This window comes from Nicotiana attenuata, chromosome 5 (assembly GCF_001879085.1).
Source record: "Nicotiana attenuata strain UT chromosome 5, NIATTr2, whole genome shotgun sequence".
NCBI lineage: Eukaryota > Viridiplantae > Streptophyta > Magnoliopsida > Solanales > Solanaceae > Nicotiana > Nicotiana attenuata.
The window spans coordinates 38,568,356-38,586,664 of NC_031993.1; the positions used below are offsets into that span (position 1 = coordinate 38,568,356).

Consider the following 18,309-nt stretch of genomic DNA (forward strand, 5'->3'; position numbering starts at 1 on the left):
TTTTTTCTTTAATTAATTTAAATTCTAAATTAACCTAATTTGAAAAAATTAAGCTAATTATCTAATTATAACATTTACAAAATTTAGTTGATCCTAAATTAAAAAGAGAAAATTACTAATTCAAAATTAAAAGCTAAAAATGTAAAAATGAGCAGTATTTTTTGTGATTTTATTTTAATAATGCAATTAATTGAACAATTAATCCTAAAAATTAAGAACATAAAATCTAATATGTAATGCATGATATTTTTGACATTTTTCATGATTTTGACAAAAATTAAACGTGCACAAAAATGCAAAAATTAATAAAAATCCTACAAAAATCCTATAAAATTGCAAATAAGTTGGAAAAATCTATTTTCTTTGATTTTGTAGGAGTATTTCACATAGGGCAAAAATTACATGCTCACAATGTTAAAATGAAGCTAACCCTCGAATATAATATTCTGCCAGGCATTCTAGCTCATGCGGACTCCAGCTCGTATCTGCGAGCTAGCTTTTGCGACTCATTCACTCACATTTGCGAGTTCCAATAGCACAAGCCCTCATCGCATATGAGGTCTTTCAGTCGCATCTATAACATTGCAAGTGTTGCTCCACAAGCATAGAAGTGCAATTCCTCAGTCCAACCAAGCTCAGCTGGTGCACATGCATCCGCAAGTGCGACTCCGCACTTGCGACGCTACTTTCGTAGAAGCGTCCAACCTTTGGCCTCACCATCTTCGCATATGCAAGCACCTCATTAACATGTGCAACCTCACACCTGCGACTACTCCGCAGTTACGGTACACCAGCACCAGCAATGAATTCAAATCTCAAAGTAGTCTAAACCACCCTGAAACTCACCCGAAGCACACAAGACCTCATCCGATCATACCAACAAGTTCAAATATATCACATAAACCTATCCAAAAGCTCCAAACACAATAATTAATATCAAATCTAAGAGTCATTGATCAAGATCAATCTCTTAAGTTCATAAACCTCGAACTTCAAAACAAGTGTCCGATTCAAGCCTAACCAATCCGGAGTGAGCCCAAACTTTGCAAAAAAATCCCAAATGACAAAATAGACCTATTCCAATTCCCGAAATAACAATCCTCCCTCGAAATCCTCGAAGTCAACTCCTAGTCAAACTTATGAATTTTCCAAACCTTCAAACTACTAACTTTCGACAATTAGAGCCAATCAACCTAGAACCCTCCAAATCCAAATCTGAATATATATCTAAGCCCGTAATCACCATATGAACCTATTGGAACCATCAAAATACTAATATGAGGCCGTTTACTCAAAAGACAAACCTTGATTGATTCTTCCAACTAAAAGCTTCCGAATTGAGAATTACTCTCGCAAATCAACGCGAAACGTCTTAAAAATTTAAAAAACTATATACGTGAGTCAGAATGCATAATCTGAAGCTGATCAAGGTCTCAAACTGCCGAACCAAGTGCTAAAGCTCAAAATGATAAGTCGAGTCGTTACATTTTTTTCTTCACCGATAATACCATAATTTTTCAATATTAAAAGCTGTAAATTCTTATTTGGGGGTAGAAACATGAAGTTAATGATTGATTATTATTAAAATTATTTGCACCTTTATAATTTATGCTTAAATTTTTAATTTAAATACTAATATAGTGATTTACTTTAAAACTCCATTATCGTTCCTTAAAAAATTATTAAACAAAGATAAAATGAGTCTTCTTGATTTGGTGTTATCTGACTAAATTGATGATTGGAATCGCCTGTGTTGGTATTTGGAGGTCTTGTTTCAAACATGATCATTTGGAGGTTTGATTGAAATTAGAGTTGCAACTTTGAAGAACACTATGTTGAACAACACAAAAAAGTTATGCCAATTGGGTAGACTTTGATGAATAATTTAACTGTTAGGTCAAACCAAATAACACAAAGTCATGTCAACCTAGTAAAGTTTGGTGAACAATTGAACAAACATAAAATCATGCTAACATGGTAGAGTTTGTGAATAATCTATTAAATAGGTTGAATCTAACACAAAGTCATGCCAAAACAATCACAAAATACTACTAAAAATAAGACAAAAATCGATTGCCAAAACACACTGATGTTGGTTGGTAATTGGCAAAAATCGATCGATTCCTAGCAATCTGTAATCGTGCAGTCGGTAGAGCCAACCGACTGATTTCGGCCGGTCAATTAAATTCCACAGCGACAAAAAAAAAATCGACCAAAAAACTAACAGACTTTGGCTGATTTTAACCGACTGAAATTGGTCGGTTTTTTTAAATTATGTAATTAAAAGATGCATCATCTGAGAATTGAACCGGAGTCTGTATTATAGTATGATAATATTATACCACTACACCATTAGTGCTTTTTTGTTTAAAACTTTCTTTTATTTTATTTATACTTTTTAATTGTATTTTTGCACGAAAATAACCTCTAGATTTCCGTCGGTTTTGTTAAAAAAATAAAACTACAGACCGAAGTCAGTCGTTTTTAAATAACCGACCTATTTCGATTGGTTTTCTGAATATTAATTTTAATTTAGTTTAAATGAAAAATCGATCGAGGTTGGTCGATTTCTTGAAAATAAATTTTTCGGGATGCAAAAATAACTTCCTTCATTTTGGCGCAAAAAAAAACCCAACCAAATTCGGTGGGTTTTATAAAAAAATTATAACAGAAAATATTCTGAAAAATCGACTGACATCGGTCAGTTTTTCGGTGTGTGTTTTGACCTACCAAAATAAATCGGGCGGTCGCGTTCGGTTTTAGCCGAATTTCTGATAGTGAAAGTCATGCCAACTAGACAGAGTTTATGAACAATTAACAATATAGGTAGAGTAAATATACATAAAATTTATTAATCCGGTAAAAATTCCGTGACAAGCAATATGTGTGTGGGGGACCGAGGTCATTTTCTAAATACTTTAAAAAAAATGAAAATAATATTTAAAGACCAGCCTTTATAGGACTATTTCTGTCAATCACCCAATAAGCACCTAGTGAGATTTTATCAAATTACTACTTTATGGCTAAATTTGAAACCCTAGTGAGTAGGGCTTCTAATCGACTTGGTGGGGCTCGTAACCCGCCAAACCCAAACCACACTTATTAGGCAATAGAGTCTACTCAATTCTGAACTCTGCCGAACTATATAAAAAAGGGCGCGGGAAGTAAAAGGCAGACAGACAACAGCCATGGGAAGTGAAGAAGAGAGCACAGTGAAAGAGCCGTTGGATCTCATCAGACTCAGCCTTGATGAGAGAATCTACGTCAAACTCCGTTCAGACCGAGAACTCCGTGGCAAACTTCACGTATTTTTACTCCTTCCGTTTCCTTTATTTTGTTCTTTTCGAAGATAATTCTCTCTAACTTACGAAAATTGAACGTTATGTGATTGTAATTTGTCTGCTTTTACCAAACGTCTTACTGGCATATTGTAGACGTTTAGCCCTTTCCCTTTTTCGTTCTTTTAATTCCTGGATTAGGGTTTAGGCCAACATTGCTATTTTTTATTTCAATATTCTATGTTCAGGTCTGTAATATTTTTTTTGTTTTTAGAATTTAATTTTTGGCTGCTTAAACTTCTTCTGTTTTCCCTATATCCACCCTTTTTATTTATAACTGTAGCGTCCACCAACTTTCGCGCACCTCCACTAATTTTATGCTATACCTCCAACTAGCAACAGGTATCAACTAAGTTCACGCACCAAGGCTGGGATAGATAGGAAGAAATCACCTGTGTTTTTGTCTCCACTAATTTGAACGTGAGATCTCAGGTTCTCAACCCACTTCAATGACCACTATGCCACACCCTTGGGTGCCTATATCCGCTTTGCAAAGGGGCGGGCAGGGTGTGGTTGATTCTTTTTAGTATTATGCAGTCGGAAACACTATTTGGGGACAATTATGTGCTACTGCTTATAGAATTTCTTTCTGAAGGATAAATATACTATGGTTTTTGGGTAGCCTTAGTATTAACCAGAAAGAAAAGAATATTTCTCTGCAGTCTTCTTTAAATGTTGACATCTAATTAATAAGTAAAATAACTCCAAAAGCAATTTCCATCTAGCTTCTCCAGTGTTGTTTATGAATAATTTGATTGTGGCACATGACATGTTTTGCAAATAATTGGGCGGGGTAGCCCCACATGGGGCTGGTATTAGTGGAATGTCCCCGTAATTGGCGGTATTTAATAAATGGCCCCCGTGTCCTTTCCTTTGTGTAGGATTCAGCCTCGATCTACTGACACAGCAGGATTTTGTACCAAATGCTATATCGTAATATAAAATTTATAAAAAGTTTTACCATTTTGTCATACTGTTCTGTACCAAATTGCATTTTCGAAAAATACTTTGTTGAGCAACATAAATTATGACTATCATATAGATTTTGATGAACTATTTAACATATAGGTCGATTGCATATAACACTATATCATGCTAGTCTGGTAGACTTTGATGAATAATTAAACAAGCACAAAATCATGCCAATTGGGTAGAGTTGTGAACAATATAACAAATAGGTGAAATGCAGATAACACAAAGTCTTGCCAATCTTGTAGAATTTGGTGAACAATTAAACAAGGACAAAATCATGCCAAGGGGTTACACTTTGATGAACAATTTAATAGATAGGTAGAGTGGATATAACATAAACTCTACCAATCTGGTAAAGAATCCTTGAAGAGCAATAATTGTGTGCCCCGGTCCGAGGCTATTTTTTAAATACCACCAATTACGGGGGTATTCGGCTAAGACCATCCCCTTATGAGGACATTCTTGTCATTCACCCCATGTTTTTTTGGTCCAAAAGTCCTTTGATTTTGATTTCTCAGTATCTCGAAAGTAATAAAATGTGTGAAGATAGAAGTAATTAGAAAGATAGAGACAGAGTAGGACAAAGTCTTTTTAGAAAAATAGCAACTAAGAGGTAAAATAACCCACGGTGTGGCCTAGTGGTCAATGAAGGGGGAGGAGAACCATGAGATCTCAGGTTCAAATCCCCAAAAAGATAGAAGAAAGAATACAAAAGAAAGCCGAGCCGGAGGGCCAAACCAAAAAGACCAGCAAGGTTTACAACAAAGAACGATGACAGAATAGCAAAGTGAACCAACAATATCTGAATGATGTTACTGCAAAATATTGGATATTGTTTTGATCTTGAATGACCATTATGAAATAGCAAATGGCTCTACAGCTCTTCATAGTTTTTAATTTCAATAAAAGAACAATATTCAAAAGTCCACTTGGAATTAAACGCATACAGAAATTAAAGTATATTTTTTATTTGTGCTTTTACCTAGAAATCTATAATGAGGCAATATTTCTGCAGTGACACTAAGCTTTCGTATCGTTTTCTTTGCAGGCTTATGACCAGCATCTTAATATGATTCTTGGTGATGTTGAAGAAATTGTGACCACAATTGAGATTGATGATGAAACATATGAGGAGATAGTTCGGGTACACGCTCTCTCTTCCGCTTTTGGTTTCTGATATATGCCTTTTCTTTTATTGGTCAATGCACCACATGTTTCTATTTAAGATCTTTGTAATCAATTTGACTCACACTTGTAAAAGTGTTCGGCATTTTAAGATAATTATCAGCAAATGTGATAAATTGACTTGGAAAGTCAGTTGTCCAATGTAATAATAACAACTACTACGTCTCAATCCCAAGCTAGTTGGTGTCTACTATATGAATCCCACTCTGCATGTTGCTCCATTTAGGTTTTTCTGCATCCAATATTTCACAATTTAGATTTTCTATCACTAGAAGCTCTCTACATTTCCAATGGCATACAAATCCTTAATAAAATTATAAGACTCCTAGAGTATATTGGACCTAGAGTAAGCATACCTACATGACTAAGACTAATTTAAACTACTCCTCCATCTCATTTTATGTGAAGGTATTGTTATTTGGGGAAATTACACAGTTTTTTCTTTGACTACAATTTTTTCAAACACTTTCTTTTAACATATTTTTAATCATTAGTTATGCTGATTTGTAGTGCTTTTTATGTAGTTTGCAGATATGTATTTTTTTTTTAAAAAAAAATATAAAGAATCTATGCGCAAATTCACATCGTATATCAAGTGTTTTGACCCTTGCACTCCAAACCCTTAACATAAAGTAATTAGTATCGCTATTATGAATCTTTTTCCTTCTATTGTGTGCTATTTTTTGCTTAGTATGTAAGCAGTCCAATAATTTGTAGATCCTTTGAGTCAATTTCATCCCATATGATTTTAGATCAGTTTGTATCCTTGTAACACCTTCTATCAACACGGGTTCACACTTGCAGATAGGTACATCTGGAGGTTGACTAGGACATGACCCTACTATCTCAAGCGAGCCTTTTTTCATTTTCTCCTTTACTGTAGTACTTTACCTTTTGCTAGATATGATAATTTCTATCATGCATGACTACATATCCATCTTAACATTCGCTTTCTACGACACTCATCTCGTGGATATGTTGCACCTGAGATGCCTAGTATTCCTTGTGAAATTAGCGGTCTTACAATATTCTACAGAATTTGCGTTTCATTTTGGTAGGTATCCTCCTATCGCATATCTTTCTGATTGCACTTCTCCATTTTCAACCGGTCTATTTTGGTTATGTGTTACATCTTTGTCTATCTACTATCCTTTTGTAACCTCGAGGTAGATATTAGAATTGTTTGCATTCATCCAATTTCAACAATAATTTATGTACATAATTCCAATTCCAATATAAGTTATATTAGTGATCAACTATCGCCTTTTAACTTTTGGTTGTTATCATCTTATATACTCCTTTTTGTTTTCTACCACTGTTCTTTCTTTCGGTTTGGGGGGGGGGGGGTAACGGAAAAATTCCTAAGGGCCAGTATCACATGGTTCGAAACTTGGTGGATGACGGGCCCGCCCCTCTACCCTTCTCTACTTAAAAACCAAGGTTTTGTTTGCGGCAAGGTCCAAAAGTTCATGTGCGCCTGACCTACACTCACGTGTTGGTCTCTTCCCACCGAATAATTCCTAAGGGCCAGTATCACATAACCGAGGTTTTGTTTGCGGCAGGGTTCAAAAGTTCATGTGCGCTTGACCTACACATCACGTGTTGGTCTCTTCCCACTAGACCAAAGTCCTGAGAGCGGTTTGTTTTCTGCCACTATTCTTTCTCGTTATAGTCAATTATATCTGTTTATTAGAATCATTTCTTCAATATTACTAGAGTTTGCGTTATCTTTTTGACATCTTGTGGAAGATAATTTTCAAATATCTATTAGTAGACAATCCTTATCTATTAGGTAGTTTCTGTAGATGGAAGTATCTTTTTTAGAATAGTATAACAATTAAGGACCCGTTTGGCCACGAGTTTTGCCAAAATAAATTTGGGATTTATTTTCAAAACTCATGTTTGGCCATAAATTTTGCCCACATTTTGGCAAAATCCCAAATCCCAAACCCCAAATCCCAAAATATTGCTGATAAAGGCCAAAATCCCAAAACTTGGGAATTATATACATGTTTTTCCAAAATAAAGTTGGGAAATATGTTTTGAAAAAGTATGTCCAAACACATTTTCATCTTCAAACCAAACTTCACCCGAATCAGAGTTTTCAAAACAAATTTGGGAATCTATGGCCAAACACTAGCTAAATATTTGGTAAATGTCATATTAGTTTTTAAAGAGGGAGTTATAAGGGATTTTAATGTGTTGTTGTAGGAGTACCAAATGGATAATTCAGTGTCTGAACAGAGAGATTGTTGTACGAGTAATTGCTTTAGTTCTTGAATCTAAAGGCAAATGTAGGAAGTTCCAATGGGGTCACCACCGGTGCACAACAGCTAGCATATTCTGGTGTATTTGATTCCCTTAGGCCCTCAAGTATGGACACATGGATATGAGTGCTGAACATTGGTGCGATGCAACTGAGAATGAAGTTTATACCATATATTGATTTATCAAGGGTGATCAATGAACTATTTAGTGAAAATGTTTGTAGCACAATGTCTCTAGCATATTTGTTTTCGATTGCCGCAAAAGTTAAGCCACCCCCCCCCCCCCCCTCCCCCCGTTTTTTTTTTGTGAGGATGATAAGCCATCCTCTTTCCTTCTCCGTTTAATCTTCTGCGGTGGTGGTGCTTCCATATTTTTGGCATTTGGTCATGTTTGGAAAAGTCAAACCTGATATACAGTGGCTGTATTGGAAGTGTCTCATACCTGCGTTTATGTCATGTTGCTAAAGGGTACACAGCCAATTGGTGGTTCCATCTAAGTTCTAAGGCCGTCCTTGGTCTGTTTGTGTCTTGAACAACACATAGTTATTTGGAGAAGGGCTATTGACTGTAGTGTTGGTGATGGCTGAGTCAGATTAAGGGGTGAGGGATGGAAGTCAGTGAAGGAAGGTAGTTATTCATTTAATTTATTTTAGGGATGGGGATGAGATAGCAGACATGGCTCATTGGGTGATGGACAAGATACGGGAGCCAATACTCTTTTTTGTTAGTTTTGCTGCAAGGCGAATGGGATAGCATACACCAAGCATCAGGTAATTGGCAAGAGATGAGGAGCTAATTCAATTGCTTGAGCTAGGTAAAGTATGTTTAATAAGGAGCAATTACAAGCAAATGGAATTTTTACTTAAATGAATTTAACAGAACATGTGTTCTCATTTCTTGATCCTTATTGTGAGAAGCTTACTTTCCCCATTAGCATAAGTAAAAAAAAATTTCCTGAGTAAGTTTTCCTCTTAGATGAAACACAACTACCAGGAAAATCGTCTTTTGTTTTGAACGAAATGATGCCATGGAACCCTATAATCCTGAAATAATGGTATATATAGCAACTCAACAATGTAATGTTTTCCAGTTTTATCTGATTGACAAATCAATGCCTTCTCCCGTCAGTGCACATGCTTGATTCAGCTATTTTAGTTCCAAGGAAAGCCTTAACATCTAATTTCCGCGGATAAGCTTAACCATGGAAATGAGCAAATCATCTGTCATGTTTGGCAGAATGTCTTAAATTTCATTTTGCATCTGTATGATGCAAACATACTATTTGCTTATGAACATTAGTTGGGCTCAATATTTTTCCGCCTCTTCTGCACTAATGGTATATAATCTTCTGACATGGTTACTTGTGCTTATTACAGACTACAAGACGGACCATCCCTTTCCTATTTGTTCGTGGGGATGGTGTAATACTGGTGTCTCCTCCTCTGCGGACTGCCTGATCAATAGAGAAGATGTTCTCATCATAAACCTGTGCAAGCATCCTATATTTTGTTTAAGGTGCTGCAGTAAATTTATAATAACTCAGATTATTGAGGAAATATTTTCTGTATCACAATCTCATTTTGGAGCAACACGTCTCTCAGTTTCTGCGTGCCCATTCTCGTGCATGGACCATGCTAGCGTTCTCTATATTGTTCCAATTCTATCGGATGTCCGAAAGGGATTGGGCAACATGCTTTATCCGCTTGTGACTTTTAAAATGAGGTGTGAAGGGAATATTAATCTTAAGGGCCTCCGAAACAAGCAAATTAGGTTTGGTGAAGAATCCATATAGTTTGTTTGGCCAAGCTTCTCAAGGCGAAAATTACTTTTTTTTTCTTTTTCTTTAAGTTGAAGTGTTTGGCTGTTTGGCTAAGCTTTTAGAAGAAAAAAAGTGCTTTTAAGTAGAAGCAAAAAGTAGTCTCTCCCTAAGAGCAGTTTTTTGAAAAACATGCTTGAGAAAAATATACTTAGAAGCACTTTTTAGAAGCTTGGCCAAATACTGTAGTTATTGCTCTAAAGTGCTTTTCAAATTAATTAGTCAAATACAAAATGCTTTTCATCAAAGTACTTTTAAAAAAAAATACTTTTTGAGAAAAATACTTATGATAATAAGTTAGATTTTAGAAGCTTGATCAAATAGGCTAATATAATGTATTTCTCTCCATTTCGTCAAGTGGTGGAGGAACAGTTGTCCTGTTTATGATGGAGTCCTAACATTGATTTATTTTACTTTTTCGGGGCATTTTTATATATACGTACTTTTTGGGCCACCATTGAAGTTATACTTTCATTGCACAAAATTTTGTAATGACCCTCTCGTATCTGAAGTAGTTCAATCTTTTCGATGTAACTTCAGAAATCAAATCTGAAAGTTTTTTTATCTTTCAAATGCAACTTAAGAAATTCGAATCTAAAGTAGTTGAATCTCTTCGATGCAACTTCGGATATAAAATTTACAATTCTTCTATCTTTTAAATGCAACATCAGAAATTCGAACCTTAAGTAGTTCAAATCTATTGAATGCAACTTCAGATTTCGAATCTTAATTTCTGAAATATAAATTTATTTTTCGAATTTCAACAAACTAATACATGATTCAATGCCTAAATCTACACCAAATGAGCTCAAATTTGAAACACAACTTTTAAATATCATAAAGAAGAAATCTCAATCATTATTGTCAAACAACAACAAATTTAACAAATCCATTTTGCAACTAAGAAGTAGGAGTGTACATAGGCCGGGTTGGTTTGAATTTTTCAATTACCAAACTAAACCAATGGTGTCGGGTTTTTAAATTTATAAACCAACCAAACCAAGAAAATCAGGTTTTTCAATCTCGATTTTTCTCGGGTTTTTGGATTTTTTTCCGGTGAAGTCTTCATAAACACAAAATATATAACTTGTACTTTAAATTTTTCTTTAGTCTTAGTAAGATACAACTATATAACGTATTTTGCAAGAAAATAACATAATAATATGAGATAAGTCAAAGCTTTATGCTAAAATATTCAATAACAAAGATAATAAAATTACATATAATAAATATTGCTAATTAATGAGCCATAATAAAAATCAACATAATCTTAATATACTATATAGATCATGCTAAATAGGTGTTCTAGCTAATAACTAATAAGTACTATTAGTTACATAACTAAGAACTAAAGAAAAAGATAAACTAAGTAATGCATTTTTATTATAAATCAATGTAAAACTAAAAAATAGTTATTCAACACTATCGTCATTCCTAGTGTTGAATTGAATTTCTTTTGTTAGCATTGGTATTGATTTAAACTTTGTTTGAGTTACTACATTTATGGGCTATAAAATTTATTCACCATTCAAGAATGTTAAGTCCAAACTTGAAATAATACATTAAAAGATAAAACTGTAAAAAGTTTAAGAAATATGCATAAATTACATTACAATAAATATTCATATATATAATAATATTTTTTAAAATTGTATAAATATACTATCGGTTGGTTTGGTTTCGGTTTGACTTTTTAGTTAAAACGAACCAAACCAGTTATGGTCGGTTTTTTTTTTCAATACCAAACCAAACCACTATCGGGTTTTTTTCCAGTTTGACTCGGATTATCGGTTTGATGTGGTTTATCGATTTTCTTTGTACACACCTACTAAGAAGAACAAGAATAAACTCTAGGCACAAAGAAGAAAACAATAGTAAAGAAGAAGAGAAAAATATAAGTATCTGAAGTTATCCAAAAATTGAATATCTATTAAGCTGTTTTTAAAAAGCGAGTACAAATCTAATGGATGGCACAGAATTGAGCGCCACATGAAAATTTTACTACTTTTCCATGTTCCATACTTTTGTTAGAGTGTTATTAATTTGTTAAGAGGCTCTGCAGAACTGCTTTTATTTGTTATTTTCGCTCTGAATTGAATATTTTGTCATTAAAAGAAGACGTTTATTATTTTGTATTATTTTCATTTTTTACTCGAATAAAGTAACAAAAAATTGGATGTATTTAATTGAATAAAAATGATGATAGAAAATAATTGTTAGTTGACGCGTTTGATAATATGAGGAAGAATTCCTGGCAATTATTTTTTTTTTAAACAAAGAAAGAGGGAAAAAACCTCATCCAACTCAATCTCTACGTAGAAATTTGTTTAATCATAGAATGTTTATGTATTTATATTTTATATACACAATTGGAGGTCCAACTTGTCATATTGTGTATGGTCTATCAACAGCTTATATAGTTTTAACACAATTAAATTCAAATCTATGATTGACTTAAATAATTACTAACACTAACACCTAAAATTTTAAGTAAGGTTTTAATTAAAGTTTGCAGGAATTTCTTACCAAAGCTAGAAACTTAAATTAGAGCTAAAATTAGTAACTTTAAATAACATTATATTCAGGGATAATTGTAGAGACCTCTCTCCAACTTAATATTTAAAAAAATTATTTTCTAGCTTGAAATTTCAGAGCTTGAAAAGATTAATTTAGGGATAATTTCAGAGCTTAATATTTGAAAAGAAAGCTTACTTTTTCTTCTTCTTCATTTTTTATGTCTGCATATATTATGATATAATAAACATTGTTTCTAATATTCTCCTTTCCGAAATTCAACATTATAATTTGGGCGAATCTAATACCCTATTTGTTTAAAAAAAGATTGGCAGTATTTCCTTATTAGTCTGTTTCAAAATGATTGACTCATTTTAATATTTCCTTAATAGGAAATTTTTATAGTCACACAAATACTATAATACGAGCCCAAGTTATGGTCTGAACCTGGTCTCAAGCCCTCCAGACTGACTTACGCCCACAACACAGAAAACACATCTCAAACCTCATCCACGACATCGCAGGCCATCATTGCCAAGCTAATACTGAATGCTCAACATCACGTACGAAGTGGATGGAAGGAAATCAATGATACACGCTTCAAACTGAATCAATATCTTATGATAAAGAAAGATGGGAAGTTTTTCCTAGATTCCCTGTAGCTTCTCGAAAGTAGGTATGGATGTCATCATACCGATTCGCAAGAATCTACTAGACACTTTCTCTAACTCGTTGAAACTATGAATCTAGACCTCTGATACCAATTTGTCACGATCCAAAAATCTACCTAGTCGTGAGAGTACCTAACCCAACCCTAGGTAAGCCAAACAACAGTCAACACAACTCAAATGAAAACAATAAGAATCAATAAGTGAAATAACTAAATTTCTAAACAATAACCAACAAATTGGTAGTACAAATTATGAGCCATTAAGATTTAGATTTACAAAGCTAGTATGAAAATAAATACAACATTTATTTGGAATATACATAAACTGAATACAAATCTAAAACTACCAAGGACAAGTGGTAGCTATATCCGAAAAGCAGGAACAACTTTAATACCAGCTCCCGCCATACACAACATCATTAACTCCAAGATCTGCATGTAAGGTGCAGAAGTGTAGTATGAGTGCAACCGACCCCATGTACTTAATAAGTAACAGACCTAACCTCGGACTGAACGTAGTGACTAGCTCAGAAGAAGGTCGGTGTTCAACACCAATGATCAATAACAACATGATATAAAGATGACAGTAGAATAAAACAATTCAAGAGATATCTTGTTCAGCTCGTTCCCAAATATGAAAAAATTAGGCATGCTTTTCAAGTATAACAGTCAGAGCCCAATCTTTCTTCCAAATCACTAAAATATGAGTTTAACAAGGTAACTGTGATTTTTCAATCTTTCAACAATAGATAAGACATTTCATTACCATCTAGCATGAGCGAAAATACGTCTCTATGCCTACCTGTCAAATATACATGTCTAGTCAATAACATCACAATGAAACCATCAAGTATACTCACACTTAACACACTCCCGGTGCCTGGCACAAATTCCCCTCACCATCGCACACACAGCCACACTCAGCACTGTATGAGTGCCTGACACAAATTCCCCTCACCAAAGCACATATATATCACTATGGCCGCGCTCACTATAATATCAGACTCCGAAAGTGCGGATCCTTGCCCAAGAGCTAATAAATAATCAATATATCCATTGCGGCGTGCAATCCGATCCAAATATTAATTCGTTGTGGCGTACAACCCGATCCAAATATTAATCCAATACGACGTGCAACCCGACATATTAATCCATTGCGGCGTGCAACCCGATCCAAATATAAATCACAATACAGGTCTATGGCTCACATAAGTCATCAACCGCTCAAGTCTCAATGACTCATGTCTTATGGAGCTCAGCCCAAATGATATCACATATAAAAGGTATCAACGACATGTGATATGACATATGAATAATGCACAGAGACCGAGATATAGTATGCGGATGAAAAATTATGATTGAGAATATGACTACCGCTCAAGCCTCAATTAATCACATCCCACGGTTCTCAGTTCAACAGTGTTACTCATATGAGGCATCAACAATAAGTAAGAAATCATAATAAGAATGCACTAAGACATAGATATCATACACAGATATAGCACCATGACTAAGAGTATATCTATAATTAATGCAAACAACTTAAAATAACAAGAATAGCCCTATCATGTCTGAAACAAATAAGTATGTAGCCTAGACATGATTAGAATAAATCATAGCTCAAATAGTCTTAAATGTAGATAAAACACGGATGTAACGAGGTATGATAGAAGACAAGTCTCATAGTAGCCTAAAGACTACCCAGATCATGAATGCCCCGGTGTACGCACACACGCCCCTCACCTAGAACGTGTGTCACCCCCAACACGTCTTAAGTATTATAGTCCACAGTGATTATTACCCTCAAACCATGCTTAGATATGTTTCTTACCTCGAACAAACCAAAAGAATACTTCGGAAACTCCATTATGTGAGAAACGACCTCTTAATGGCCCGAATCTAGCCAAAAGCAACTCAAAAACAACATTAAATAATATCATAGAAATCAAAGCCAAACGATAAAGATCGAATCTTTAATCAAATACTCAAAGCCAACAAAAATACCAACCCAATCCCACACTTCGGAACCCAACAAAACTCAAAAATTCTGATAACTCACTCGAATACGAGTTCAACCATACTAGTTTCATCCGAATCCGACTCCGAATCGATGTTCAAACTCAATTATACACTTTAGAAAAGTTTTTGACAAAAGCCCCGAATTCCTCTTTTAGATTCATCAATCAAATGGCAAAATCAATTATGGAATCATGTAAAATAATTAAATTCGAGTCAAAAATACTGACCCCAATCCAAATCGTGAAAATCCCCTCCAAAATTACCAAATCCGAGCTCCCAATCTCAAAATATGATAAAATGAGCTCAAACTCCGAAATTAACAACTTATATGCACTGGCCAAGTAAACCCTTCGCGATCGCGGGACCAGCATTGCGATTGCGAAGAACAAAGCTCCACTGCCTTGAGAACACTCTTCGCGTTTGTGGCTCCAACCATGTAAACTCTATGAACAAAGATGCCCAACCTTTGCGAACGCGGTAATAACCTCGCGAATGCGAAGGCAACGCCACCAGCTCCAAGCTCCTAAATGTGAACGCGACCGACTAATGTGAACGCGATGGGTTCAGCCACTTAAACTTCGCGAACACGACCCTCTAGTCGTGAACGCGTTGAGGAAAAAAATACCAAGCTCCATAATACACATCACGATTGTGGTATCCTACTCGTGATTGTGAAGAAGGCATACAACACCAGAAATCTGAGAAAAAAAACAAGCAATGCAATTATGGAAGAAAATGGTCTGAAACCACCCCACAACTCACTCGAGCCCCTCAGGGCCCCGTCAGAACATACCAACAAGTCCCAAAATCTAACACAGACCTACTCGAGGACTCAAATCGCACATAATAACATCAAAATTATGAATCACACCTCAATTCAAGTTTAATGAACAATATTAAATTTCCAAATTCCAAACGTACGCCAAACACGTCTAAACAACTCGGAATCACTTTAAATTTTGTACACAAGTTCCAAATGAAAAAACAAACCTACTACAACTCCCGGAATAATAATTCAAACCCGAAAACGTCAAAGTTAATTTTCGGTCAAACCTATGAACTTTCCAAGCCTTCAATTTGCGGACTTTTGCCAATTAGAACCAAAACCTTCCAAGAACACCCAAATGCAAATCCGAGCATACGGTGTAATGACCCGGCCAATCGTTTTGAGTATTTCAACCTTGTTTCCCCTATTTGATATTTTACATTGGTGTATTTGCGGTTATGTAACTTACTGCGGTGATTGATTTGGTTTCGGGGAGTATTAGAGTGAATTGGGACACTTAGTCCTACTGTTGAGTGCCTAAGTTGTAAGAGAACGAAAAGTTTCTCTGCAGGATCTGAGCTAAAGCACACTAAAAAGTTTTCTGGCAAGTTAAATTCGGGTAGCACTATAATCGTTACGTAGATTGAAATTTTCTAATCCCACAATTGCGGTATATCATCAACGGACGTGCTGTAAGAAATAAAACGTCCAGAAACTAAAACCGTGTGGCTTTTCATATTTTATTTTAATTTGTTGAATATCTGCCACTTGAACTGAAATTTAGGCCTAGCATATTTTTTTCATAGTGAGAAAGAAGAGGAAAGGACATGACTTTTGCTTTTAAAGAAGTGACTTATCGATTTTTAAAATAGTAAATATATAGGATAAAAGTAAAAAAATTCAACAAAAAAGATAATTAATTTTTTTCGCCAAATAGATATACCACATCACCTTGCCAAGTCCCTCCTTTATATATATACTAGTAAATTTACCCGCGCTTCACACTATTGTTTCGGGAAGAACGCAAATGACTTTAAGAAAATAACTTTCTTTTTGTGAGTTCTATTGAAAAAATGAAGAATCGTGAGAAAAGCGAATTGCATTCTTATATAAATTAATTAGGCATTACTAACATCGTACCAATGATAATTTAGCCAGCTAGAACAATGAAAGAAAAAGCACAAATATATTTGTTTTTGTCTGGCTCAAAAGCTAACAATATACTTTGTAAGCTAGAAAACAATCAAAAGTAAGAAAAGGGTAAATCGTAATCAAATATAATAAACCTAGAGATGCAAAGATGATATTATTGTTGTAGATCTAGTATTGCGAAGTGATAATATGAACTCAATAAGATATGTTTGTTTGAGGTAGAGATAGAGAGAGAGAGAGCCAGAAAATGAGAGAGATGTATTAGATCTTAATTCTCCCTTTACAATATGAAGGTCTCCTTTATATAATAAGAGATCTTCCTCGAAAGAATAAAAAAGTTACAAAGACTGGTAAAGTCTCCCTAGTGAAGACACTGAGTCCTAAACGATGTCGCTTTTGTCCCCACGTCCGAGTCGTACCCGCTACGTTAGTCGGCGTACACTCACTTGGCGTACCCACTGGCGTAGAGATGCTGAGGGTCAAATTTGACCCTATACAGTTAGTCCCTCCGCTCGTTGGAGACGCATTCGGTGGGCGTCTTCGATGGGCGGAAATGCGAACCTCGGCTTAGGAGAATTTGACCTCGACCAGGGGCGGCAATATGAATAAGGTGAAATATATGACGTTGTTGAGCCACTGACGCGTGGCTTCCTTTTTGGAATGACGTTATCGCCTGTATGCATCATTATTATATTTGCCCCCGAGGCGGTTCAGAGGATGATGTGATATTTTGGTTTCCCGCGCACGTTTTGAATCACGACTCTTCGATTTCTGCGCAACTTATCCCTATAAGTAGGAGAGGTTCGATTCGATTCAACTTTCAAGCCTTCGGAAAGCATTTTCTGATTTACTCCTTTGTCTTTATTTTCTGTAACCGTTATTTCGTGTGGGACTCTCCCACTTCTGTTGAAACCGCACTTCCTATCGTCAGTGCTTCGTTTCTTACGTAGTATAATCATGACAAAACGTGGACAGAGTAGTAAAAAGGTCAAAGATAATGCCCCGTCTAGGGTTCCGCCATCTTCCGGTGGTGAAGGGGAAAAGGCGGAGAAGGCTCTTGTTCCTCTCAGTGTAGACAACGTCCTTCCGAAGGAGATGCATGTCCGCAGGGATTTTCCAACTAAAAGCCCAGACCTTCCCTGGGAGCACAGCGTTTTATTACAATCCCATTTAGATGATTTTCGAGAGGTGCACCATATTCCGGACCACGTGAAAATGGTTCCGGCCGGGACGGACTATACCAATGTGCACCGGCCTGGATATTGCACATTCTATGAGTACCCGTTCTTGATCGGTTACAATCTTCCAATCTACCCTCTGATGGAGGAGCTTTGCCGTTTTTACAATGTGTGTCCGGCTCAGCTCACTCCTTACGCCTTGAAGGTGTGCCGTATTATGACCACTTATGCGGCCAGGGCTGAGTGCAGCGTCTCGGTCCACCACCTCTTACAGTTATTCAGCCTTGGGTACCTGAGGGGTACCATGCTGCAGTTAAAAGTCGTGGCGCAAGGGGCTTGGTTGTTAAAGCTGTTGATAAGCCCAACCGCCGCTTTTGGCGTAAATATTTCTACATCAGGACGGAGCACCTGGTGTCGAATCCCGAAGGGTTC

The 18,309-nt window shown here is 35.6% G+C and overlaps 1 protein-coding gene across 1 annotated transcript; it reads left to right on the forward strand.

The window, feature by feature from the left end:
* Positions 3,074-9,375, forward strand: LOC109225674 (sm-like protein LSM3B). The gene is made up of 3 exons (XM_019390421.1): positions 3,074-3,305; positions 5,359-5,454; positions 9,139-9,375. Exons 1-3 carry the CDS (start codon positions 3,189-3,191, stop codon positions 9,217-9,219), a joined length of 294 nt encoding a protein of 97 aa, XP_019245966.1. The 5' UTR covers positions 3,074-3,188; the 3' UTR covers positions 9,220-9,375.